Below are 25,890 nucleotides of genomic sequence, written 5' to 3'. Positions count from 1 at the left end.
GAGTCAACGTTTCATGCTTTTTGCAAGACACAAAGTTTGTAGCCATTAGTTCTCAAAATGTCGTTAGCCATAATTAGGATTCTATGCGAAGTGTATCCATGGAAAGCAGCCAACAGCCTAAAAATTGAAAAGTCAAACTGAGATTTTCAACTGATTGAAACAAAGTCATAGTTGAAGAATCTACAAATAAGTCATAAGACATCATTGCCATTCACAGACAAGTCCTCACACGAGAACAAAATTCAACCCAATTTGGCAAAAAAAGAGTTCACAAGAAGAGACGAACTGTGGATATAGTATAGGTGCTGCAGGGATTGGTTTGAATCGAATCAGATCTAATCAAGAGCAGGAAAACATGACATTTTCATCCCGAATACACATCTGTTTCTAGTGTTGCAGTTGCAAAGAAGAGAAACTCGGGATTAGAACCGGTTGAAAGAATCCGGTCAAGAGGAATCCTCACAAGTCTCATCATCGAGTATCAGCTTGACCCCGTTGCTCCGGAGGGCGTTCACGACTGCCCAAATCTTTGTCTTACTCCCGAGCCTTTTCTTCTCGATCTCATTGGCCACATCTACATGGACCCCCCGCCTCCCAAGCTTGAGGCCTTCCACCTTGAGCCGCATGGCCACGACCTCCCCAATGGCCCCAGCGGCCTTGGCATTACATGAGCTCCCGCACTTGAGCGAGTTCTTGATGGAGTGCTCGACCGTTGAGGCTGTGGCCACGATCCGCCCGTTGTTCCTGTCCACCACGTTCGCCATGATGTACTTGAGTGACAGGAAGAGCCTGAGGACGTATCTCTTCAACACCGTCATGCTTCATTATTATGCTCATGACATCTAAGTTTCTGCAACGATTCGCAATAAAGAAAACTTATAAAATGGGACACACCAATGCTATTATCTCTGCTCATTTATTCGACAAAATTGATCATGATCAATGCGGGAAGAGCTACCCAGTAGGAGCCCGGACCATCTCAGGGAATGCAATGAGTAAGCCGAATCTAGAGTCATGGTTGTCAAAATCCAATTTCTAGATAGAATGGAGGTTCTTACGGAATCGAAAAGACTAATCGAATCATATAAAAGAAACAAATAGTCTAATTGTATAATCGTGAATCCTTACAAACTTGTCACTAAATAATTTTCAGCACGTTCTAGAAATCTCATAGTAATAATCAGCCAGCAACAATAATCAAATAACGCTGAAAATTTTCAAGCTATAAAGCAGATCGTGAAATCAACATCTAACAAAGGCAATCAGGCATTTCAATTACAGACTAGGGAAGGAAGTCAACCTCTATACATCAAGGATTCCGGTGCGATTGAGACTGACCGTTTCCAATTTTAGCTTCCGTGAGCCTCAGATTATGCCTTCACCTACGGCAAGCACCGTCGAAGCTCCTAGAGATGAAGGATAAGGGAGCTCGGTGAGATGGAGGTCACTCAGATGGTGAAGTGAAGATTCTGCCGTCCATTTGTGGGCAGGAGAAGAAGACAAATAGAGGAGGGTGCTGCTGTCGTTGACGCTGCCGCGGGTGGAGAAGAAGCCATTCGTCGGCAGGGCGGAGAACGGTGAGGATGACGGCGAGGTTTGTGATCCCACTAATATTACATGTCGATGTCATCAGAATGAAAGTGTACCTGAAGTGATTGTCGTAAGTCGAAGTCGAGACTCGGGTTATCGGCCTTTTGGACCTACATGTTTGACACACCTTCCCTTTTCCTCTCTTCTTCTTCATGTACGTACATGCAAGGGGATGTGCCTTAAGTCTTCTGTGATGGCATTAAAGACTTAATACATATAATTATGTATAACGTGCCACTCGGGACCATAACCCCTCAATTGTGTTTAAGCTATTGAGGTTAGTGTAATATATAATTCCGCTTATCATGGAATCAGAAAATAATCATGGTATCTGCACATTAAATTCCACACTCTAACGAGTTGTCCTCAGACCCATAATTTAAAAACTAATCGATCTCTTAATAGGGCTAGAGAAATTGGATAGCATGTGATACATGACCACTTAATATATATATATATATATATATATATGTTGGACTATATTATTGAACAAAGTTCAATAATCTCCCACTTAGGCCAACATATATATCATCGAAAGACTATATATCACAAACTTGCTTTATGAGCTCATAATTGTTGTTCACACCAAACATCTCAAACAATCTGAGCCATTGAACATATCAATATATGACCAAAGTGATCTTCATCAAATATGTATTGTGACTAGACTCATCATCGATCACATATATAAATATGTCCAACGATATAGATCTAGTATGGGTGCACAACATGAAAATTACATGTAATGTGATCGAACATGCCTATTTCCAACTGGTCCAAATGTATTCCTCGGTGAGATCAAAATTACTTAATCTAGAGTGGGATTAACCATAAACTATACACGATGCAAACTATATTCTGTAGAATATTATCCATAGTATACGTACACCCAAATAGCATCATAGTGCAACCTCCCACTAAACCATAATATCCTCACAAGACATAACACCCATATGAGCAATATGCTTATGAAAGACTGTGGGTGGTAAATCTTTAATGAGCGGATCCGCAATAACGAGAGTTGTACTGACATGCTCTATAGACAATTGGCCACTCTAAATTCTTCAACAAACAAGAACTTAATGTCCATTTACTTAGAATCTGAAGGGTTCCTATTGTTCTTGGAATATATGACTATCAACTTATTGTCACAGAGTAATTTTAGTGGTCTTCAACACTATCCTTAATTTACAGTTAGTGACAAAACTTTGCAGTCATATTCCTTATAGATGCCTCACAACAAGCTATGAACTTTGCCTCCATAGATAAAAAAGTGGCAAGCATCTGCTTAACACTATTCTAGGAGATGGCACCTCCAGCCACCAGATAGACATAACCAAATGTAGAGGTTAAACTATCAGGGCATCTAGCGACATCAAAATCAGAACACTTAATGATAGCCACCCGATTTGATTTTCTATAAGTGAGCTTGAAGTGTTTTGTTCTCTGTAAATATTATAAAACTTATTTGGTTGCTTTCTAATGATCTACACTGAAATTTCTTAAATACCTCCTCAAATGGAAATAATGTACGCATTGTCCGAACGCGTCCACATATCAAAGTCTCACTACAATTGCATAGGAGACTGCTATAACTGTTGTTGCTCACACTTATTGTTGGGGCATAGAGCGATATGAAAATCGTTTCCTTTAGTCACAGGGGTATCTAATGATTTGCAATCTTTCATGTAAATACATTTACTCCCACTGAACTAATGGTATCTGCATTTATCAACCGCATTCATCTCAAAACCAAATGAGAAGATAATGTGATGAAGTTTATATTACCATTGACGAGATGTCTACTTAAGCCCACAGATGTCTCAAGATCAAAATGAGCCCCGAGTTCCATTGTAGTTCTAAAAGAGTCTTTTGAAGAAACCGAAGTGAAAGTCTCTTTGTAGTTTATGCCTGTGAACGAAGCCTTTTGTAACAAGACAAGCCTTATATCTCTTTGCACATTGCCCTTTGAATCCCAATTGGTCTTAAATATCCATTTGCAATTAATGGGTTTCACACCTTCAGACAACGAGACAAGATCTCAAATGTCACGTTTGCCATAGATTTCATCGCTTCATTCATAGTATCAATCCACTTTTGAGAATAAGAGTTACGCATGACTTGGCAGAAGTTGATTGGATCATCCTCATCATTCCAATGTCAACCTTATGCTCTTTGGGAAGCACAACATAATCATTCGTAATTGTAGTTCTCCAATCTCTAGTGGATCACCTTAAAAGCACTTGATCTTGAGGTTGTTGAATTTGCTCTTCTTGAACAATTTCAGGGAGTGCTTTAATGTTGTCTTGTTGTACCTGATTTGTTGCTTGATCAATATCCTAAGCAACAATTACAAGAAGAGTACAATTTCCTCTTCAAAGACAACAAATTCAGGGAGTGCTTTAATGTTGTCTTATTGTACCGAATTTGTTGCTTGATTATTATCAAAAGCAACAATTACAGGAAGAGTATAATTTCCTCTTCAAAGACGACATTCTTAACTTTATCTTCCCTGTGCGAAATCGAATTTTAATCTCGTCAGGGCCTGTATGCGCACACTAGAGAGCGGCTTGGGAGTGTTCGCCTTCTTAAGGACGCGTGACAGACACACGCGAAAAGGAGTCGCCACTTGGCTGTTTACACCCGAAGATCAGGGGCCGGTAAGTTGTTTGGGCCTAGGGGTTTGGGATATACCTAGTTTGCTAAGGCATTGGTTTGTGGAGCCGAAAATCTCGAGCTCAAGGGTTTTATTACGTGAGGGGCCTATATCCTGCACGCCCTTTCGGTACTTTGTTTGTCTAGGGCTTGCCATTTTTATTTATTTACCCCATGAATTATGTTGCGTTCTCCTTACCCGTTTTAACATCGTAAATTCGATGAAACAGTCGATTCAGGTAGAGAACCCAAGAGAATAGTATGCTTGTACGTCAAGGAATTGGTTCACTGTCCTCGCACTACAGTTCATCGGACCATGATGGTTGACTCCTCACACAATCCGAAAACACGAGGCAATGAATTTACTCGTCTTCGGGAAAGTAAATCGATTTGATCGGTTTGACACTTGGACCATTCATTCATCGACTGGGGATCCTTACAATGAATGAATAAATGTACAAATGAAAATATTCTTACAATGTGCTCTCATACAATTACAAAATACAGAAAAATACAGTACAGGGATCCCGCTCGGCTCGCACTGGGCCAATATTCCTCTCCATCTCACCGTGTGATTTTAAACAACTGACAAATAAATTAAGGCAAAGCAGGCTCAAAGAACCGGGGGTTGGGTCCAACTGGACCTACTAATAGCAAAAGAGTCGATCGACGCTCAAGACGACCGTGGGACCTATGCGCACCAGAATTTCATCTCGTAGGGGCATGCATGAGGGAGAGCTGATCGCGCGGTTTGAGAGTGTCCACCTTCCTGGGGACGCGTGACATACACGCGTGAGAAGGAGTTGTCACTACCTATTTATGACTTGACGGTTGAGGGCCGGTGAGTTGCCTGGGTCTAGGGGTATGAGATACACCTGGTTTGCTAAGGCATATGGTCATGCGGAACCGGAGATTCTGAATTCAGGGGTTCTGTTATGTGCGGGCCTATATCCCGCACGCCATTTTGGTACTTTTAAGGCTTGTTATTTTTACTTATTTACCGCGTGAATTAGATTGCACACTCCTTACCCGTTTTGACACCGTAAATTCAATTAAACGCTTAGGCCTTTTCTACTTTTCGACTGGGGTCCTTATAACGACTGAATGAAAATACAGAAAAGAATCCTCACAATGTGCTCTAAAAAAATGTGAAATACAGACGTGGTACAGTACATGGACCCGGTCAATTTACATCAAGCCAAATATTCCGCTCATGCTCACCATGAGTTTCAAAGAATCGAAAAATAAATTAATGCAACGCGGGCTCAAAGAGTTGGAGATCGGGTCCGACCGGGCCGAAGGATAGCAGAAGAGTCGCTTGGCTCTTGAGATAGCCGTAGGATAGGTCGAGCTCCCGGGTCATGTCCGACCACAACTCACTTATTCGATCTGAGTGGTCTTCCACATAGACGCTACTGAGAGCGAAACAATGAGTTGAGGTAAGACCCGATTCTGCACTTGGGTTGCACGCACTCGTTGTGTATGGGGCGTTGGACCCGTGATCGATGTTTTGGGGCATTGGACCCCGTGCAAAGCGTGCTTTATGGATTCGGGCTTGAACCGTGATCAAACAGCAAATAACATACAAATATAGATGAAAACTGATAAAAGCAGACAAGTGCAGACAAAGCATGCAAAAACAGATAAAAGCATGTGGATGCAAATAAAAAGCTAGTCGAAGCATGAGAATGCAGATAAAGCATGTTGATGCAGATAAAGACAGACAAAACATTGTGTTTAGGCCAACGTGATTTAGTCAGTTATGCCCCGGATTGTTTTAGCAAACAATTTTTTAAGCTAAGCAGAACAAGATATGAGCATGTAGAGGGTGCTAGGCTGACAAAACGTGGATGAATTTGTTTTAAAGTTATACAGTGTAATGACACTGCGGTTTCACTGATTATGTCAGAAACGCATGTTCTTGCCTAGAAAAGCCTTTGCTATCTTTTTGCCTAATTGTCCGTGTTTGATTGTGCCAAGTGCACGATTAGTCAAATTTTGCATGTCATGACAAAAGAACCCGTTTTATGCCCATCGATGAAATATTCGGTTATTTTCCAATTCGTGCACTTTTGCTTAGAGTCAAGTGATTTGCTTAGCCGAGTTATGCATCCCTTTACCCGTATGTGCAAATCTTTTAGTGATTTATGGACTTGTGCTTTTTGTGCACGGGTTTACGGATTCGCTTTATTGAATTAACTTATCCAATTCTTGGCAAATTTCAGATATGTAATTGCAAGTAAACCGAGAATCGACATCAAACCGAAGAAAAGAGACAGTTCTTGACTTAGTTAAATCAAGGAAGATCCCGGCCCCTTAAAAGGTATGTTCGTGGGATTTCTTGGTTACCTTAAGTCGGGAATGGTCTGTTTACCTCGGTTTTAATTTTTTTTTGTGCTTTGCGTGCCATATTTGATAATGATTAATAACAATGAAGTCGGTGCCTTCATGATCTCAGCAATTATATGCAAACACGACGTTAGACGGAATCGATAAAATAGTACCGACTCATGCATCAACAAAGTATAAAATATGGGAATAGGTTAAGTTTGAAGAGGAGGAGTCCGATCTACACTAAAGGAAATCAAGGAAATCCCGGCCTCTTAAAAGGTATGCTCACGGGATCCCTCGGTCTTTTTGAGTCGGGATGGTCTCCTCGACCTCGAGCCTAACCTTTTCCCATCATGCACGACATATTACAGGCATTCCTCCATTCACTTCATCATTACAAGTTGAAATAACCGAAATAAGCGAGGTAAACAAAAATGTGCAACAAAACCGAATGAAAAACCACCTTATCACCCCACAAACTTAAGGATCTAAAGGTCCTAGCTCCTTCTAAGTTGCAAGAGGGTCATACTTGGTCTCAAGGGTCAAAGACAAGTGGAGAAAGTTGCTAGAAACCCGTTGGAAGTGGAAAGGAATCGGTCTGGCACTGTTCACCCGAGAGGACACCCGGTTTTGTTTTGCTTGCACCAGTGGGTCGGGTTGGTTGCTTGAGTTGTCCCGACCTATGACACATTCCAAAAGGATACTGGAGGTGACTATGGGTGGTTCGGGACATGCGAGAACCTGTGCTAACCCGAAATAGCAAGAAAACTCGGTAAGTGTAAAAACTGATTTTTTTTTAGATCCGATTTTTTTTTCTTGAGTTTAAGTGGGTTTTAATGGTTTGTTTGATGTCTCCTTCCTCTGAGAGGACCCTTAGGAAGTGTATGAGGATATGAACGAGTTAGATCTCCAAGAATGGTCCGGTTCGAGATTTGGTACGGTGCACAAGTCCGCTGCCACCCGAAAACGAGTAAAGGGCCCAGTTCTGTGGTGGGCTGGAACTGGCAGCTGAAGGCTTCAACCACTGAAACTAACCTCGGAAATGGATTCGGAAGGTTGAAAACATGGGGAGTATGTATTTAGTTCAAGGCTCGGGTTAAGTTGGAGGGGTGGTTGCCAAAAAATGGTTTGTTTTCCATAAATTTCGACTTGATTTCGGTACTTTCAGGAGGCGGGACGACCAAGGCTTTTTAAGGGGATCTCTTGACAGGATTTTGGTGTGGAATGCATGCAAGAGAAGTTGTCAATAAATGGCCATGCACTTGGGTATTTAAAGAGGTGTCTTAGGGGTTATTTTGCAAAAATTAAGTGCAATTAAGACAACTTGTGGTGGCTAGCCGAATTTTGCACCAATTAGGGAGGGGGATTAGTCCAAAATGGTGGCTTGCAAGTTGGCTTGAGTTGGCTTTGGTTGGCTTGGAGTTGAAGAAGCAAAATGCAAATTTGGTTGCTTGGAGTTGAAGAAGTCCGCTAGGGGAGCTTGAGGTGGCTGGACAAGCTAAATTGTGGGCCCCACACAGTCTTGAAGTCGGCCAAGGCAGCCAAGGTGGGTCCCATGTGGTTTGGAGTTGAGTTGGCGAAGTTTGGGTCCCGATTAGTTGCGCGTTCGAATATGCTTGGTGGGAGGACTAGACATTCGTAGATTGCGAAAATGACATCGATCAGGTCATAGCCCCTTGGCGCACTGTGGCCCCTGAATAACCCTACTTCCCTGAACATCCTACTTAGGACGAGCAAGACTTCCAGGCCACAGAAGAATACATTCTCCACTTCTATCGGTGGGGTCCCCTTACACCCGAAGACCTCACCGAAGACCTCACCGACTCCTCACAACCCGAAGGACATGCACCATCCAAGACATCTCCCACAGCTATCCAAGTTGAGTTCGCTAGTCTCAGATTTGAAAGGGACCACTTTCGCCCAGAAGTGGTCGAACAGGACGAGCAGCTCATTGATCAGCGTCTGCTACAGAAGGAGCTTGCCCATGCCCATGCAGAGCTACAGAGACGCGATTAGGAATTGGCACAAGTGAACACTGCCTTGGAAAAGTCCAGGAAGAGGGTCCATGGAGGTCCACACCCACCTTAGAATAGATACCTCCATTAAGGCCTAGCTTGGGATTAGTGCTTTCCACGGCAATGTTCGTTTGTTCCCCGAATGCGATAGAAGATGAACTTAGGATTTTGTTTTCCAAAGTTGCATTGTATTTTGAAACTTCCGTAATCGATGCGAATGGCAGCATTAGCTTTTGAAATCCATGCATTTCATCCTTTTATTTCACTGTCTTGCATGTTTATTTTTCCAAACAGAAATATGCTTGCATAAACCTTGCACGCTCTCGGCATCCAAGTAACCACAACTGGCGTCACATCGCTATCCTCTGAGGTTACAAGCGAGAATGGCTAAGGAGAATCCCCCCGTTCACCCAGAAGAAGTCGTTCCAACTCTTGCTGGCACCCAGCCGGCAAATTCGGGGGCACTTCTACCACAGGTCCCGCCTCCGGTGGTCCAAGTATCCTCTACTCTAGACGAGCACGCACGTATTATGACGCTCGAGAATACGGTCAATATGATAGCGACCAATATGGTTGAGCTTATGACTGCACTTAAGAACCAGAATCGTGCTTCCTCGAGCTCTAACCTGCCTCCAGAGGATGTCGACACGCCTGCTCCATCGATGACCCACGCACCCGCGACCGAGCCAGCCAAAGCTTTTACGTCGCCACCACCAGCCCCAACTGCTGTCCCGCTCTCACTGGCAGCATTCCTAGCTCCAGATCAAGCCATCTCTGTCCCACCGCCTATGTCCATCCCGGCTCCGGCCCTGATCTATACTGCTCCTCCGCTAATGGTCATACCGGCGTCAATGGCCTTTGTTCCTGCTCATACTGTAGAATCTTTCCTTCACCAAGCTCCACAATCAAATATCGGCCTCCCTCACCAAGCTCCACCACCCATAAACATTACCTTCCTTGAACCGGGCACACCAATCCATGCGGCCCCGTAGCCCCACCCACAAACTTTCTCCCAGAGGGAGAAACAGAGCAGGAGCGTAGAATCAAAAAGTTGGAGGAAATGATAAAGGCTTTACAAGCGAAGGAATCCCGTTTCGATGCGAGTTTTGGTAACTGGAGCCTTTTCTCGAACATGCACCTGCCTTCGAAGATCAAGATCCCGAAATTTCAGAGAAACGAAGGCACCAAAGACCCGCGACATCATCTTTGTTACTATCAAGGAAAAATGCTGCCATGTTGGGATTATGAAGAGTTTGTCATTCATACGTTCCAGGACAGCTTGACATAACCAGCTCTTGACTGGTTCATGACACAGAAAACTAAAGACATTCCCACATGGGCAGAGCTCTCCCAGAAGTTTATTGATCAATACCAGTTTTGCGCGGAAACACCTCCGACTCTCTTGGAACTAAGCACGAGAGAGATGGCTGAGGGTTAGGATTTCGATAAGTACGCCACCGAATGGCATGCCCAAGCAGCAAAGCATGTCCCGCCAATCAGTGAGAAGCAGCAGATCCAACTATTCTACTCCACTCTCAAAGGAGTCTATTACTCGCATTTGTTAGCCCATACTTCATCGTTTTATGATCTGATCGATGCAGGAAAGAAGCTCGATATGGGAATTAAACTTGGCAGAATAGAAGGACTAACTAGAAAGAAAGAATGAGAGTTCGCGAGGAGGACTACTGCCGGGTCACCCTCAATAGGAAATAAGAAAGGTAAAGAAACGTCCGTCAACGACGTCAACCCAGGACGATAGGAATCTCAGTAGTTTTCCGTGAATTTCACACTGACACCACCAGTTACTCAAGCCTAATGCTCCACCACCTACCCATTACCAGCAGCATATTTTTACAGCCCCGTCGGCTCCACTACCGTCGCCCGCACCACAGTAAATCGTCCATTATACTCCTGCACCTTCTCAGGCTCAGCAAAACAGAGCCTCGGCTCCAAGACCTCCTCAACCAGCACAACAAGGTGGGACAACGCAGCCCCGATAGAACAGACAATTCACCCCCCTACCGATTCTGCCCTCTCATATATACCGGCAGCTCCTCACGGGCAATAAGATCATATTTGAGGCACCTGGTCCTAACTTTAACCTGGCAAATCAGAATCCGCATTTGCGTTGCAAGTATCATATTGGTGCACTCGGTCACACCCTTGACAACTGTTGGAGACTACGAGAAAAGATACAGGAGATGATCGATGCGAAGAAACTTTCCTTTAATGCAATGAAGCTGTCGAACGTACAGACAAACCCTCTTCTTGATCATGGGTCAAGCTCGGGGCCTACTATCAATATGATCAGCGTATGTGCACTTGGAGAGGAGGAGAATAAGAAAGAAGACCCTGTTCCATTTGTGATTGAATATGTCCCGAAGGAAACCACTGTCGGGTCACGGGGTCCAGCGTATCGCCTGCCCCATTCGTCGTAGATGTCCCCAACAATGAGCCATACCAAGATAATAGTGTCCCATGGACGTACGAGAGCTGTGTCGGCAATCTTGAACACCAGATAAGCGTGACGGGGGTGACACGCTCGGGCCAAGTGTACGAGAACCCGGAAGCTACAAACAAGGGAAAGGCCCCTGCTAAGCTGCACCAATTCCGACCAAGAAGGTAACATACGAGGAAGCAAAAGCATTCATGAAGATCATTAAAGCAAGCGAGTATAAGATAGTAGAACAAATGGGCAAGTCTCCCGCCCACATTTCGCTACTAGCCCTACTCCTGAGTTCGGAGCCACATCGAGAAGCACTTCTCAAAGTCCTGACTGCTGCACAGGTTCCCAAGGAGACGGCTCTAGAACAAATCGAAGAAACCATCAACACAATCTTCTCCAACACTATCTCGTTTTCTGATGACGAGCTTTCCTCCGAAGGGTACGGACATTCGCGGGCACTACACATCGTTTGCAAGTGCAACAATTTCATCGTTGTTCGAGTAATGATCGATAATGGCTCTACCCTCAATGTGTGCCCAGTCTCCACCCTTAAATAGATGAATGTTGATTTCAACCGCATTTAACCGAGCAAAATAGCGGTTCGAGCCTTTGACGGCTTGCAGAGGGATTTAAATGGAGAAATCGACTTGCTGATTAATGTCGGCCCTTGTTCATTTGTTGTTACATTCAAATTCCTGGACATCCCAACGCCTTCAGCTTGTTGCTCGGGAGACCATGGATCCATTCAGCTAGAGCTATTCCTTCTTCCCTGCACCAAAGACTCAAGTTCATTGTAGAAGAAAAGCTTATCACGGTTAAGGACGAAGAAGACTATGCAATATACAAGGAGACTGCGGTTCCCTACATCAGTATCGAAGACGATCAGAATCTTCCCTTCCATTTGTTGAAAACATCTCCGTCATCAAGGACTACGGAGAAGTCGGTCCATCCTGGGCCGATCGCATGGTAGGTAAGTTTCTATTGTAGCACAACTACGTCCCTAGCACTGGGTGTGGAGCGAATAGGCAGGGAATCACTTGCCCTATCGAGGTTAAAGATCACAATAATAAGAGGGGACTTCGTTTTCACCCTTCCTGCCACGAGATCGTTCAAGCATGCAAGGGCAAACACCTTCACTGCTTATCTGTATACCTACGGGAGAATCAACATGGGCATCTCAATTCCCCCTCTCTCCTATTTTTTCCCCAAACCACCATGCATTGTCGGGGGCACCCTCGAAGACCCTTACTTGGACTCAGACGACACGTCTGTTGTTGCGCCAGCCATATACGCTGTTACCGAGGAGACTTCTCCAAGGGATCATATTTGCTTAGCACGGGAGAATAAGAAACTTAGCAACTGGACCTCAATCCCACGCTACTTGACAGTATTTGCCGATGTGTAAGGCTATCTATGTATAGCTCACTGATTCCGCATTAACTTGAATTACGGGACTTGAACGTGCTACTAAGCAAAACCTAAAGTTCGCCAACTCAACTCCGAACCACATGAGACCCACCTTGGCTGCCTTTGCCAACTTCAAGACCGCGTGGGGCCTTCGGTTCAACTTGTCCAGCCTCCTCAAGCTCCCCTAGTCGACTTCTTCAACTCCAAGCAACCAAATTTGCATTTTGCTTCTTCAACTCCAAGCCACCCAAAGCCAACTCAAGCCAACTTGAAAGCCACCATTTTGGACTAATCACCCTCCCTAATTGGTGCAAAATTTGGCTAGCCACCACAATTTGCCTTAATTGCACTTAATTTTTGCAAAATGGCTACTAAGACATCTCTATAAATACCCAAATGCATGATCATTTATTGACAACTTCTCTTACATGTATTCCACACCAAAATACTATCAAGAGATCCCCTTAAAAAGCCTTGGTTGTCCCCCCCCCCTCTTGAAAGTACAGAAATCAAGCCAAAATTGCTAAAAACAAACCATTTTCCGGCAACCACCCGTTTAACTTAACCTGAGCCTTGAACTAAATACATACACCCCATATTTTCGACCTCCCGAGTCCATTTTCGGGGTTAGTTTCAGTGGTTGAAGCCTCCAGCTGCCAGTTCCAGCCCACCACAGAACCGAGTCCTTTATCCGTTGTCGAGTAGCAGAGGACTTGTGCACTGTGCCAAATCTCGAATCGGGCCTCTTGGAGATCTAACTCGTTCATATCCTCATACACTTCCTAAGGGTCCTCTCAGAGGAAGGAGACATCAAACAAACCAGTAAAACCCACTTAAACTCAAGAAAACAAAACCGGATCTAAAAAAAATAGTTTTTACACTTACCGGGTTTTCTTACTATTTTGGGTTCTAGGTGAGGCTAGGCAAATGCAATAGCATTAACAACATAAGCCCTGAGGGATATGTGACCATACGCTTTTGGCGAGCTTGCTTCAACGCCTCTCCTGGGCAACATGCTCAAGCCCTTGCATTCCGTCACACATCCTCAGAACTTATACCGTTAATACCATTGATTCCCTAGGATTACCTCGCGATCGAATATTTGAGCGACATTATTCTTTCTGATGCGCAGGATCCTCATGAGAGGCAAGCATAGAGCATACTCAAATCCTTTCTAATGTGCAGGATCCTCATTCGAGACAAGCACAGAGCATACTCGGAGTCAGCTCATGATATTGAAGAATTACTTCGAACTCTAAGAACCCCTTTTACCCGGAAGGAAAGAACTTAGAAAGCCATGAAGAGAGTATTTCAGAAAGAGTAGTTTATTGCTATATCTGATATGGTTATTATAGAAGATAAACTCGCAATTTATAGGCGGGAGTCGGTACAAATAGACAAACGAAAAACAATAGACCCTCAGCTGTCATGCAGAGTAGGTCTGTTATCACTGACACGAAAATTACGCCGGTACACCAAACGAAATGCAATAATTCAATGCTACTACAGTAACTGCTACAGTGACAACCGACAAAATAGTACATTATCTTAGAATGAAGTAGTTGGATCGTCTCCGCTTTTGATGGAGTCGTCGCTGCTGTTGTAATCACTGCCCATGGCCCTTTTGTTGACCATTTTTCCCCTTGATGTGTTTGACTTCAAAGTCAAACTTAGAGAACCATTTTGCTCACCTGAGCAATTGAGGGTGAGGCAGTTGCTTCTGCTTGAATTGTAACATCTTGGGGAAGCTAGACATATCCATTTCCACCAAGAATTTGTATCCCACAAGGTGGAACTCGAACTTCTTTATCCCATTCATAACCGCCAGGATCTCCTTGAAAGTGGAGTGATAATGTTGTTCTGACGGCTTGAACATTCCACTCCTATAGCCACAGATATGGCGTTTGCCATTGAATTCTTCAAGTAGGACCGCTCCCAATATCTGTCGCTTGCATCTGTTTGGAGGATTCTCTTTCCCGTAGAGGGAATATGGAGTGGAGGCAGGGACTGCAGTTGAGCCTTGAGCTCCTTAATCGCCTCTGTCTGAAGAGAACCCCAAGAATGGGCGTCCTTCTTTAACATCTTTTCCAAGGGGCGAGTGAGCTTGGCTATCTTAGGAAGAAAATCCCTAAGGTAGTTAACTGTGCCAAGAAACTGCTGAATATGCTTCTTGGAGAGTGATTCCTCAGGGTACTTGAGTAGTTCCTGAGCCACATGTGGCTCTGGTTGGTACTGGCCTTTGGGAAGCTGCATGCCAAGAAAGTTGATCTCTCGTTGGCCAATTATCATCTTCTTCTCAGAGAGCATGATTCTATAGTCTTGAACAATCTTTGAGAATCATCGGAGTAGGAGGATGTGAGCTTCCTCGGATGGGCTGAACAAAAGGATATCATCAATATATACAAGAGCCTGGTCTATGACAGGAGCAAAGATCCAACACATGGTCTTCTGGAACAACGATGGAGCTGTCTTAAACCCAAAAGGCATGACGTTCCACTGGTAATGGGCATTCTGGATACAGAACCCAGTCTTGGGCCTATTGTCTGGATGAATCCCGAGTTGCCGTAAGCCCACCTTCAAATCAAACTTCGAAAACACCTTAGCCTTTGAAAGGCTAGAGAAGAGGGCTTGTTTGTTCGGTAGTGGAAGCTTGTCATCTTGTAGAAAGTGGTTGAGGGGCTGGTAGTTGATGACTAGCCACAGCTTTCCTCTAACTTGCTCGGACCGCTTGTTCACATAAAAGGCCTCACAAGCCCATGGCGAATTAGAGGGCTCAATGAGATCTTGCTGGAGCAGCTCAGCACATTCAACGGTAGCAAGTTTCTGGTGCTCAGGATTCATTCCTGGGTGACTGGCTTTTGTGGGATTGATGTCCTCGTTCTTCTTGAATGGCAGTTTGACAAAGTACTGCTCATTTTTCCGCAATGGATGATGACATTTCTTGAGGAATTCCAAATGAGAGTCCGCACAAGAATGGTGTTTTAGTTCTTGCACCAGTTCACTAAGGATCTGTTTGACTTCATCTTCCTATGCCATGAAGAGTTGAGGGGTTTGCACATACGGTTGAAAGTAGCGCTTAAAACGGACTTCTTCTGGCGTCATCCTGAGCTTGTTCACCTTAGTAATGATGTCCCAACCAACAACTATGTCCTTCATGGGTAGGGTAAACCCAATACCCTAGTAATGAGATGGCATCCAGGAAAGAATTAGATCTTGAGGGGTCGGCTGATAAGGTGAGTAGAGAACACCTCACTGGAGGCGGTGCTGAAATACTTGGTGTGTGGCTTCCAGCAATCTTTTGGTAGTACCTTCGGGTTCATGATTGTTTGGGCAGCTCCAGTGTCAAGGAACGCAATAACCTTGATAGGTTTCGCGTATTTGGAGATGTAAACTGAAACTGGAATATGAGGGACTGAATTCACCAAGTTAATCCCTTCAGTATCCTCTGCTACCATGTAGCATGTGTCTGAGTTAGACCTTGAAAAACTTGAGTCTGAGTCAGTAAGAATTTTCAGGATCGCTATGGAAGATGGCCCAGCTTCTTCATCCAGAGAGAAAAGGGATTCGACATCATCTTTTTCCAGTGAGATCCCTGTGGCATTCTCTAGTTGCTGGATGAGCCTTACTCCTTGCTTCGGGGCCCTTGGACAGTTCTTACCGAAGTGGCCTGGTCGGTTACAAATGTAACACCGGGAGGATTTATACTTTTTTTTGAATATCTTCTGGACTTTGCTTTCGACATTTTCCACTTCTTATAATGCTTCTTCTTCTTGGTGGGGCAGCTACAGTCTTTGTCTCTGCTTGAGCACTTGATGTACAGCTCAGGTCGTTTGCAGGCCTTCTCCATTGACTTGTCTCCCTTTAGGACTTCTTTGATGACTTGTTTCTTCAAGCAGGCATCTTCGAGAGCCACGTGAATCTCCTGCTGGATTTCTCCAACAGTGCAGTCAATAACTCTTTTGCCTCTATCATGTAGTAACCTTTCCGCTGCTCCTGCTAGTGTTGCTGGAATAGAGGAGAGGAAAACTTGCTTCAGGGAGATGTCCGCTCCGAACTCATAAAAAAGCCGTACCATGTGCTTGAAGTATAGGTCCAGATGCTTCCTTTTGTAGGAGCAACACTTCCTTTCAAAGAACTCTTTTCGTTTGAGTTCTCTGAGATCTCCAGAATATCCCACAAAATAAACATGGAGGATATGGACTGCTTCTGTAGGGCTACTTACAATGAACTGGACCTGATCTTGGTCTGTCAGTCCAGTCCACCAGATCCGTAACGTCTTGGTAAACCGAGATACGAAATCTGACATGAGCTCATGGTTGGCACGTACTGTGAGTGCTCTAGTAGTGAGATAGGCCAAAAACTCCTGGAGCCTGTCTGGCCATTTAGAGTAGGGAATATCGTCTAAAGTAAAGGCAATGTTCCCCCTAGTTGGTGTTGTTGGTGCTGCCGCTTGTGGTGGATCTGCCATTTCAGACATGGCGTCGTCAGAATCAACTCCATCTCTCATTCCCATCATTTTTACCGGGGGATAGGAATCTTCTGTCTCCCATGAGTCTTCTGATTCCTTGGGAGAAGCTTCTGATTCTTCCTCTGATACTGAGTCAGATGTTTCTTCTTTAACCACCATATGACTTTCTTCGCATTGCTCCTTAAGAAAGGAGCTCAGAGAATTTTCCTTAGGGAAAACCATAAAGGCTCCCTGAAGATCTTCTTCTTCTTCGTCACTTCCGTTCTTCTTCTCCTTTTCTTCTTTTGGAGGCTTAGAGGTAGACGGAACTAGTCTTGGAGGGGTTTCATATACCTCCTTCTTTATCCCATAGCGTCTTCGAGCTACCTCTGTAGCCTGTTTTGCCCTTTCCCTTATTTCCACAAGTGTAGCTTTTTTAGGCTGCTGTTCATCCTGAGAATGGGAGAACAGTGAGAGCCTTGCAAGCTTACTTCTTTCTCCAAGTGGTCTCTCCAAAAAGTTGAAGAGGCTTGTGGTCGATGAAGTTGGCGGTAATGGTGCTGGAGTCCCAGAGAGAATCACAATTTGGTTTTTTAGCTTGCGAATCTCTTCCTCCTTTCTGTCCAGATCAATCTGGAAGTATGAGACAACAGGAGTATCTTGAATCTCCTTGAGTCTCTTTTGTAGTGTCCGAAGGAGTGACTGGGTCTCTAGATGGTGCCTGTCAACCTTGCCATCAAGCTGGCTGACTCTTGCCATAAGTGAGTCCACCTTAGTCCCTACGGATGAGAGAACACGGTTTTGTGAAAACTGCCAATTAAGGACAGCCTCCCCAGAAGTGAAAAATCTGGGTCTTCCTTGCTCATCTTTTGAGGTTGGATTTGGGATTTTGAAGGCATGAGTATGCCGCCCTTCGCCATCAGTAAACTGTCCCAGCTGAGGGAACTGTTCATCATAGCTTGGCAAGGATGGACAAAACATATAGGTGGGAGCTGCTTGTGGAATAGCAGCCAATTTGCCTTTTTGCTCCATCTTGTGGACAAGCCTCTCAAAAATAGAGGCTAGCACCATATCTTTGAGATAGTCCCGAATTTCTTCAGGATCTTCCCATTTCTGCTTTCTAACCCACTTGAGAATGGGTTTATAGCAGGGTAGCACCTTCTTCTTCTTTAGAACGGTCGATAAACTTTCGTCTGCACCCGAATTTGGATTTGGCTTGGGATCCGCTTTCTTTTGAGCTTCCTAAGAACAATGAGGGCCTTTTCGTTTTTTCCTGTAGCAAACATCACAGTCGCCACAGTCGTATACATCCCAATAACAGTGTTTTCCCTCAGGTTCGCGAAAGAAATAAACTGGCATCACATTACTCTTAAAAGAGTGAATAAGAGGCATATGTTTCTGCACCTTCAGGTTATCCTGCACTCCTTCTACGGGCTGCATCATCATCATTGTTTGGAACATGGGAGGAGCGGATAGCTCTGAGTTCTCAACCGAACGGTGGTCAAACGAGATCACAACCTTTCTGTCTGGTCTTTTCCCAAACTTGGGCTTTGAGGACTGGATCGGCTGAGCGTTTTGATGAAGACGCTCAAAGTTGGTGACCCAAGTCTCTAGGAGTAGCTTCACAAGGTCTCCTCTGGAGATCTGTCTAGGAACATGGATGCAAGTGGGTGCGTTCATGGAACAAGCCTTAAAGGAGTACAATGAAGAGAATCCAGCTCCTCCTCCTACCTCTCAAGATCAGCAGTTTCTTGACTCTATCCCTCCTCCTGACTCTCAAGACATGTACTCTCCTGATTCAGAAGCCCTCATGCAACTGGAAAATCTCATGCAGTTGGATCTCAATCCTCCTATTGCAGACCAAGCCCAGCCCAGCTCTACTGCCCAGCAGGCAGCCCAGGCCAATGATCAAACAGGCCCAAGTGGAACTGCAAATTTGTATGATCTTGACAGCTGGCCTCAGCCTATCCTACCGTCATAGTCACATGTTCGTGAATGGTGGGATGATGACTTGACTGTTGAAGATATCGATTAGGCTCTGCACAAGATAAAAGACAAGCAGAGAAAGATGGTCAACAAAAGGGCCATGGGTAGTGATTACAATAGTAGCGACGACTCCATCGAAAGCGGAGACGATCTAACTACTTCAGCCTAAGATAATGTACTATTTTGTCGGTTTGTTACTGTAGCAAGGTCACTGTAGCAGTTAATGTAGCAACGTTGTATTATTGCATTTTGTTTGGTGTGCCGGCGTAATTTTCGTGTCCGTGATAGCAGACCTACTTTGCATAACAGCTGAGGGTGTACTGTTTTTCGTTTGTATGTTTGTACCGACTCCCGCCTATAAATTGCGGGTTCGCCTTCTGTAATAACCAGATCAGATGGAGCAATAAACTACTCTTTCTGAAACACTCTCTTCATGTCTTTCTAAGTTCTTTCCTTCCGGGTAAAAGGGGTTCTTAAAGTTCGAAGTAATTCTTCAATACCAAGAGCTGACTCCGAGTATGCTTTGTGCTTGCCTCGAATGAGGATTCTGCACATCATAAAGGATTTGAGTATGCTCTGTGCTTGCCTTTCATGAGGATCCTGCACATCAGAAAGAATAATGTCGCTCAAATATTCGATCCGAAGTAATTTTAGGGAATCAGTCGTATTAACGGTATAAGTTTTGAGGATGTGTGACGGAATGCAGGGGCTTGAGCATGTTGCCTAGGAGAGGCGTTGAAGCAAGCTCGCCAAAAGCGTATGGTCACATATCCCTCAGGGCTTATGTTGTTAATGCTGTTGCATTTCCCTAGTTTCATCTAGAATTGGTATTAGAGCCAGGTATTGTTGAGTTACTGAAGGACTCTTCCCCCCAAGCTTGGAGTTTGACTGGGCCAAGTGTGTTGATAATCCCCCGGATAGTCCCATTCCATAGGAACTTAGGCTGGTGGCCATATGACCTGTGGGACTACGCCATTCTTTTCACAGATAATCCGTTGGAATTATCTGTATGCATCATCGTTGTCAAGGATATCTGTGAGCAAAGTCTGCCAGACCTTTGAAGAGTAGGTCCGTTGAAACTCTGATGGCTCTCCTTGAGCTCGAGCTTGGGCTCGAGTGCTTTTTCTCATAGGGGGACCAACATACCACATCTGTTGGAACAGAACAATGACATGTCTTTCCCCATATGGCATTGGTTGTACCCTTCTTGTTTCTTCGGTGAAAAGCTCTTCCCATTGCTGAAGTGGTTTGAACCATTTATGGAACTGGATAAAATGAGTCTCTGAATTCCTGTCTTCAGTAGAGTAGCTGATCATGTCTCGAACTATAGCATGGCGCCTGAAAAACCTGAGCATTTCTACTAACTTGAACTGGATGTCAATGGTATAGCAGTGGCATGCGTACCAGTAGAACCATTTCATGTCTTCAGGATATGGCGCAAGTACGGAGTATCGGAATGGATGGATGTACGGGAAGTGAGGATACATCCCGAAAGAAAGGGGAGTGAGTCATCCATGATATCAGAATATCCTCCATTGATACTGCCAAAGGAGCTTGCGTGCCTCTGTTTGGAACTGCTTTCCCCATACCAAGTCATGGATTTCATGGGGTATGTCCCCCCTTATTCTTCCAGAGCTTCTCCAATGAACATCTGCTGCTTGGTTTTGGGCTCACAGGGTTGTGAACTGCAACCTTGAAAACATGCAGATTACAGGCAAAACCTGTAGAGTCTATCGTGTCAGTGCTTGTTCCTTCCTTGACAAGAAGTCCGCCAACGTATTGTGTTTCCCCTTGATGTGTTTGACTTCAAAGTCAAACTTAGAGAACCATTCTACCCACCTGAGCAATTGAGGGTGAGGCAGTTGTTTCTGCTTGAATTGTAACATCTTGGGGAAGCTAGACATATCCATTTCCACCAGGAATTTGTATCCCATTAGGTGGAACTCGAACTTCTTTATCCCATTTATAATCGCCAGGATCTCCTTGAAAGTGGAGTGATACTGTTGTTCTAACGGCTTGAACCTTCCACTCCTATAGCCACAAATATGGCGTTTGCCATTGAGTTCTTCAAGTAGGACCGCTCCCCAGTATCTGTCGCTTGCATCTGTTTGGAGGATTCTCTTTCCCATAGAGGAAATCCAGAGTAACTGTTCAGTTTCCAAGGCCTGAATAGGATGCTGGTCAAACCTCGTAGACTGAACGTATTCCTTGACCAGGTGAGGAGACTGTCGGATGAGCTGTCGGATAGATCTGATGGGGGAGAAAGAAAGTTGTTTAGAGAAGGCGATATAAGGGTTTATGAGAGGGAGGTCAGTAGAGGAAATCTTATCATCCTCATTGAGGTATGAAACCTCATTGAGGGCATCAAGTTTACTTCTGAAGGACTTCCGGGAATGAGTCTCAACGGAAAGGCTAACATTAGTAACTGAGGGAGTAGCAGCCAGTTTGCCTTTTTGCTCCATCTTGTGGACAAGCCTCTCAGAAATAGAGGCCGGCACCATATCTTTGAGATAGTCTCGAATTTCTTCAGGATCTTCCCATTTCTGCTTTCTAACCCACTTGAGAATAGGCTTGTAGCAGGGTAGCACCTTCTTCTTCTTTAGAACGGTCGATAAATTTTCGTCTGCACCCGGATCTGGATCTGGCTTGGGATCTGCTTTCTTTTGAGCCTCCTCAAAACAATGAGAGCCTTTTCGTTTTTTCCTGTAGTAAATATCACAGTCGCCACAGTCGCAGACATCCCAATAACAGTGTTTTTCTCCAGGTTCGCGGAAGAAATACACTGGCATCCCATTACTCTTAAAAGAGTGAATATGAGGCATCTGTTTCTGCACCTTCGGGTTATCCCGCACTCCTTCTTCTGTGGGTTGCATCATCATCATTGTCTAGAACATGAGAGGAGCAGATGGCTCGGGTTCTCAACCGGACGGTGGTCAAACGAGATCACAACCGGTATATGAAACTCCTCCAAGACTAGTTTCTTCTACCTCTAAGCCTCCAAAAGAAGAAAAGGAGAAGAAGAACGGAAGTTGGTTCCCGCACGTCCCGAGCCACCCATAGTCACCTCTAGCATCCTTTTGGAAGGTGTCCCATGTCGGGCTAGCTCAAGCAACAAACCCGACCCGCTGGTGCAAGCAAAACAAAATCAGGTGTCCTCTCGAGTGAACAGTGCTAGACCGGTTCCTTTCCATTATTCATCTTTCAACATCAATTGACGTTCAGCAATTCGGACAGCTTTGCATGGATACACTTATGTGAATGATGACACATGATCTATCCACCAAGTATGCAGGGGTACATAAGTTAAATTAACATCCGAAAAACCAAAGTGAGAAGTATACTTTTATTAGCACACCAAGCGTGGACACTTGGTACTCTTGATCTTTTTGTGCCCACTAATCTAGCTAAAGAAATAGAACCCTTATTCTATTCCTTATGCTTATTCTATTGTTGCAAAGCATTTGCAGCTTACCCGCTTTCATTTTCTTGCTCTTATCTTTGGAGATTAACGCCTAATGAGTACTTTATGTCTTCTTGCTTCAATCCGTCCTCTTCTTGCACGTATGTAGAAAAAGAGCTCATTTACCTTATGTCGACTAAATTGTGCAAGAAAAGATGTCAAAACCAAATGCACAAGCAATACCTTAAGTGCATTTTGTTTTAAGGCAAGATTAGACTTTTCCATAATATACTCCCTTATGTTCCACTGCCCTCGTACCTTATTGAGACAAGATTTGCTAGAAACGTACTTGTTTCAACCTTTTCGTTTCTCTCGAAATGTTTCTTAATGGCAACCGGGAACAATTTGGCATTAGCCTCAAAAGACGTAGCACCCCTAACGCTTTCTCGAATTGCATACCCCACGATCATTAGACTCGAACAATTAGGACAATCCTACCACTCAAAGTTCCATTTGTTCTTATAGGAACTTGTAGCTGTTAGAACGACAAATTGTTTCATCCGAAGCGCCAAGTCTAGGTCCGTGCAGCCCAGAACTATCATAACATACCCGTTCCAAACTTTAAAATTATTGCCACTTAGCACTTAAATTAAAATTAAGAGCAATATCAATGGAACTGATATAAGTATTAATTGCACAGAGAGCAAATGGATGGACGAAAACTAAAATCAGCTCAGGCATAACAAAACCAAAAGCGTGTAAATAGTGGCAGGTCCCATCACTAGATACCTAGCACAACATTAATATTCCATCTTTGGACAGATGATATCAACTTGTGAGTGGTATTCTCGGTGCAATAATCAAATACATACAATCAATCCTTTGGGCCGACTTAAATGTTCACATGGAAAACCTTTATGACAGTCTCATATTCATTATTGCAAAGCATGTGTGAAAATCAGCCAAATAGTAATCTTTCTTTGGGCCGATCATTATCAGCATGAAATTCAAAAACACATACATCTTATATTCCAAACAGATTAATTTACATAAAAGAGCTCTCTTTGGTGATATGTTGCTTCAATTAATCCATTTTAGAACATTAGACACTCTAGAAAAATTGTAATTATTTAATTCAGACTAAAATTGGTCAAAATTAGATCTGAAATGTCCAGAATCGGGACTAGAACACCCAATAATGGGCATAAAACAAAATTTATTCCATTCAGTCAAATTTGAGAGTGAACCGTTGGAAAATTTGAATAAACCAGACTGAATTGGCCTGAACTGGCTTAAAATAACATGAACCGGATAAATTGGCCATAAACCGGACTGAACTGGTCGAACCGGTCAGACTGGTCAAAGATCGACTGAACCGGTCAGACCAAGTCAAACTATGACAGATTTGGTCAAAGTGTTGACAAAAGGAGCTGTTGAGCGCAATTTGTCCTGAATCGGGCTGGGCCGAGCTAACTGAATGGGCTTAGGCCCAAATGAGCCCAGATTGCTCTAAATGGGTCGGGCAGAACTGAAATCGAGTCGGGCCAAGGTCCAAACCCAAAAATGAAACGGGTCGGTCCGGGTGTCATCACTTTCACCCGACTCTTCCCTGAACCCCGAAAGCAATGCCCTTCTACTTCGCAACCCAGATCACGGCCGTCGCTTCAGTGACGGCGTCGACTGCGCCGCCACCGGCCGTGACCATGACATGCACGGGCTGGAGAGATGGCTTGAGAGAGGACGGAATCGAGTCACCGAGAGCAACTGCAAGCCACGAGATTCGGACTCAGATGAGTCAGTAATCGATGATTCCGACGACGTGACGTAACTCGACTTCGATTCCGACTCACCGGCGACCGCAATCGACGACTTACGGCAACAACCGTGCAAGCGGGCTGCTTCCTTCGATTGCCCAGAGGGCTACCGCAGCCATTGATGCCCAACCTTTCAGCCACCACAATCCGACCCGTTAAATCCAAACTTAATTAAACTTCAATCACAGCAGCGAAGGAATAGAAAAACCAAAGTGCGTCATACAAACCGAATTTGCAGAGGTTAGAGCTTCATCAACCTTAATCAACGTTTTTATGACAGTAAACCAAACCAAATTGCAGCAAACAAACTTTAATGGCAACATCTTGCATGCATCCATCACCAGTAATGGAAAAATAGATTGCCAGAACAATAAACCCAATTGAAACAATCACAATCCGATTTCGAAGCCTAAACCATAATTTCCTAATCGACCCAATCAATTGACATGTAACTGGCTCTACCAATTGTTAGCCCAATGATCTTACATGTTGATGTCATCGGATCGAGAGCATACCTGAAGTGATTGTCGGAAGTCGAAGTCGAAAATCGGGATATCGGCCTTCCGGGCCTTTTACGTTTGACGCACCTTCCCTTTTCCTCTCTTCTACCGCCTACAGAGAGAGATGAGTATATATGCGTATGCACATGCAAGGGGATGCGGCTTTTAATAATTATGATCATGCATAACGGGTCCCCGGATACCATAACTCTCTCGATTGCGTTTAAGCAATCGTGATTATTGTAATATCTAATTCTGCTATTTATAGAATAAGAAAACACTCGCGGTATCTGCACATTAGGTCCCACGCTCTAACAAGACGTCCTTAGACCTAGGGGTGATAATTCGTGTCATATCATATTTATACATGTCGTGTCTAAACGGATTCGTGTTATCCAAGTCATATAACCCATACACAACACGATTATTAAACGGATCAGGTTTTGAAAACACGAATACGACATGTTTATATCTGTGTCAACCCGTACACGACACGTTTAAACCTGTTTATTGAAACGTGTCATAATAGATATACATATACACGACACGATTATAATCGATACCCGGACATGATAACCCGACGTGTTTATCTTATTAACCCGTTTTCTCGGACGTGTTAACACGACCCGTTTATCCGATCAACCCGTTTACCTGGACACGTTAACATGACTCGTTTATCCATTTAATCCGGTTACCCGGAGGGACACAAGAAAAGGAATGAGAACAATAACCCATTTATTGAAACATCGATACAACAACCCAAAAATTGGAAAGTGACTACAACAGAAACCCTTTAAAGATTCTTGGTGCAGTGATACAACAGCGATAAAAACCCGCATCGGTCTTTTATGGACAAATGACTGGATTAACCTGTAAAAATTGGTGCATAGATACAATGAGATTCCTTTGCTAACGGTTCTCCTCCAAGTATCCTTTCTAGCTTGCTCCTGGTTTCTCTAGTAATCAGCTGAAGGGTGATTGATGATCGCTTCTACTAGTTCGCTACATCGATTGGAAGCTGCATCTCGAAAGAGCTCTAGTCTAGGTGTTTCTTCCTCTTCCTATTTTGGTAGGTACAAAGCCAACTACATGATGGTGCATGAACAACTCCTTTCATTACCGTTCTCCAACTCCTCATCTGATTCACCAGTTTCGCTGCAATCACGTAGATATGATTAGCCAGAGAAATATAGTAAGGGAGTGAAGAAAGAGCAAGGGAGAAACAGAAGAAAGTGGCAATCGAATGCAAACATGGAAAAGTACTACAACAATCTTCTACTTACCTACATTTGGGGATCC

The 25,890-nt window shown here is 44.1% G+C and overlaps 1 protein-coding gene across 7 annotated transcripts; it reads right to left on the bottom strand.

Annotated features, from left to right (window-relative positions):
* Nucleotides 1–214: 214 nt before the first annotated feature.
* Nucleotides 215–24,813, bottom strand: LOC116201072 (50S ribosomal protein L18-like). 7 transcript variants are annotated; one of them, XR_004155796.1, is made up of 3 exons: nt 24,607–24,813; nt 24,128–24,221; nt 23,434–24,041 (listed from the first exon to the last, which is right to left on the bottom strand). XR_004155796.1 is itself a non-coding variant. In XM_031532158.1 (2 exons), the coding sequence occupies exon 2, from the start codon at nt 816–818 to the stop codon at nt 447–449; it is 372 nt and encodes a 123-aa protein (XP_031388018.1). In that variant the 5' UTR covers nt 819–850; nt 24,607–24,813; the 3' UTR covers nt 215–446. The 7 variants fall into 7 exon arrangements, 3 of the variants coding, with proteins under 3 accessions (XP_031388018.1, XP_031388016.1, XP_031388017.1); XM_031532158.1 differs by lacking the exons at nt 23,434–24,041; nt 24,128–24,221 and adding an exon at nt 215–850; XR_004155798.1 differs by lacking the exons at nt 23,434–24,041; nt 24,128–24,221 and adding an exon at nt 6,770–7,256.
* Between the last annotated feature and the right edge of the window lie 1,077 nt (nt 24,814–25,890).

Source organism: Punica granatum, chromosome 3, assembly GCF_007655135.1.
Source record: "Punica granatum isolate Tunisia-2019 chromosome 3, ASM765513v2, whole genome shotgun sequence".
In the NCBI taxonomy this organism is placed as follows: domain Eukaryota; kingdom Viridiplantae; phylum Streptophyta; class Magnoliopsida; order Myrtales; family Lythraceae; genus Punica; species Punica granatum.
Note: the sequence above shows the minus strand (reverse complement) of the source record. Positions and strands in the feature narration are given on the sequence as shown.